Source organism: Myotis davidii, unplaced genomic scaffold (assembly GCF_000327345.1).
Source record: "Myotis davidii unplaced genomic scaffold, ASM32734v1 scaffold77, whole genome shotgun sequence".
Classification (NCBI taxonomy): Eukaryota; Metazoa; Chordata; class Mammalia; order Chiroptera; family Vespertilionidae; genus Myotis; species Myotis davidii.
The window spans coordinates 6,670,092-6,672,006 of NW_006289713.1; the positions used below are offsets into that span (position 1 = coordinate 6,670,092).

Genomic DNA, 1,915 nt, shown 5'->3' on the forward strand with positions numbered 1-1,915 from the left:
CCCGGATGCCGGCCTCGGGCCCGCACGGACGCCCCTTACCACCGAGGTGAGATCCTGCACGGTCTTCGGGTCGGTCTCGGCCATCTCCCCGGTTCCCAGCTTGGCGATGATATCTCAGACCGTCACCGACACTTCCGTTTATCCGTGCCGACGCCCCTAGCGGCTTCTTCTCGCGACGACAGAGGCCTTCGCGCGACCGCGGGGGATTGTGGGAGCTGTAGTTGGCGTCACGCGCCGGAAAGGCCTGCGGTCTTGAGCCTTACTCTGTGCGAGACCCCGCCCCTCTCCTCCGCCCTAACCACGCCCACTCAGCACTTCCCCGCCCCCACCGGTCGCCATAGCCACGCCCCCAAAGCCACGCCCCGGGTGGAAACAGGAGTAACAGCTCAGTGGGGCGAACGGTGGAAGGGGTGCCCTCGACCTCTTCTCAGGCTGTGGCTAAAACCCGCACTGGCTTTCTTCGGACCCCGTCGGGACGCACTTGCCAGGCGCCTGGGAGGTGCCAGCCCAGGCCTGTGCTGCTGCCTGCCCGCCAACAAAACCCCACAAACATCTGGAGGGGAAACTGAGGTCTCAGGCCTGAGGGGCGCGAATACCATGTGCAGGGCTGCCCAGCGGAGGGTCCGGTTACGCCCTCGACCTCAGTGTTCTTCCTCCTCCCCATGAGGGTTGAGTGGAGGTGCTGGCGCAGTGGGGCAGCTGTTTTTAGCTTTTAACTTAGTTATAAAATGCGTTCTGGTGGGAGCAGAAATCCTAAACTACTTTTCATAAAATCCACACTCCTGTAACCGCCCCAGGTCAAGAAACGTGACCAGCTCCCGGGAGCCCCTCAGCGCCGTTCCTTTCACCCCACCCACCACCCTGGGAGCGATGGGCGTCCGGACTCTCCTTCACACATGGATTGTTTTGCCGGTTCCAACGTCATCTAAATGGAATCAGACAGCAAGGCCTTCTCAGCGCCTGGCTCCTTTCATTCATGTGATGCTCCATGGTGTTGCGTGGGGAGGGTTTCTGTGGGTCAGGGCGGGAACGGGATTCGTTTGTTTGGGGAGCAGATGCTGCTGAGTTGGGACGGTATTCCCCCCCCCACAGGTGGTCTTGGAGTTGGTCTCATTAGCAAGAGATGGGAGAGTCCTCGAGGGGCCTGACGTTCACATTCTTACCGCATTTAAGGACAGAATCGGGGCCAGTTCCAGCTTGCTTTCAGCTGAGAGAGGCTGCCAGGGAACCCCCCAGTGTCTGTGACAAACCTGGGGGGTTGGTCATAGAGGGCATAGGATTCAACTTTTTCCACCCAATTTCACTCCCTGTCCCTAACATCAATCCCCCTTCCCTGCTCCATCCTCCTTCCCATGCCAAAGGGGTCCAGGGGTCCTCAAACTACGCCCCCGGGCCACATGCAAATACAAATATTGTATTTGTTCCCGTTTTGTTTTTTTACTTCAAAATAAGATATGTGCAGTGTGCATAGGAATTTGTTCATAGTTTTTTTTTAAACTATAGTCCGGCCCTCCAATGGTCTGAGGGACAGTGAACTGGCCCCCTGTTTAAAAAGTTTGAGGACCCCTGGGTGAGACTCTTTATAATTAGTGGTTGTTAACTGGTATTTGGTTAGTGCTTTACCTGATCACTTAAACATCTCAATGTTTTAATCCTCAGGACCCTGTGATATTTTCAGTTTTGAGAAAACTGACACAAAGGGGCTGACACTTTTTAAAATATATATATATATTTTTTTTTATTGATTTTTTAGGGAGAGGGAGATGGATGGAAACACCAATGATGAGAGAGAATCATGGATCAACTGCCTCCTGCACGCCCCCTAAGAGGGATCAGGCCACAGTCCTAACTGTGACCTCCTGGTTCATAAGTCAACAACTGAACTACACCAGCTGGCATAGGTTCATTTTTAAAC

The 1,915-nt window shown here is 54.4% G+C and overlaps 1 protein-coding gene across 1 annotated transcript in view; it reads right to left on the reverse strand.

The window, feature by feature from the left end:
• HSBP1 (heat shock factor binding protein 1) overlaps positions 1-236 on the reverse strand; it is a 4,489-nt gene extending 4,253 nt beyond the window's left edge. The window contains exon 1 of the mRNA XM_006762253.2: positions 40-236. Coding sequence (XP_006762316.1) covers positions 40-84 — 45 coding nt within the window. The 5' untranslated portion in view covers positions 85-236. The remainder of the gene's footprint in view (positions 1-39) is intronic.
• Positions 237-1,915: the final 1,679 nt, after the last annotated feature.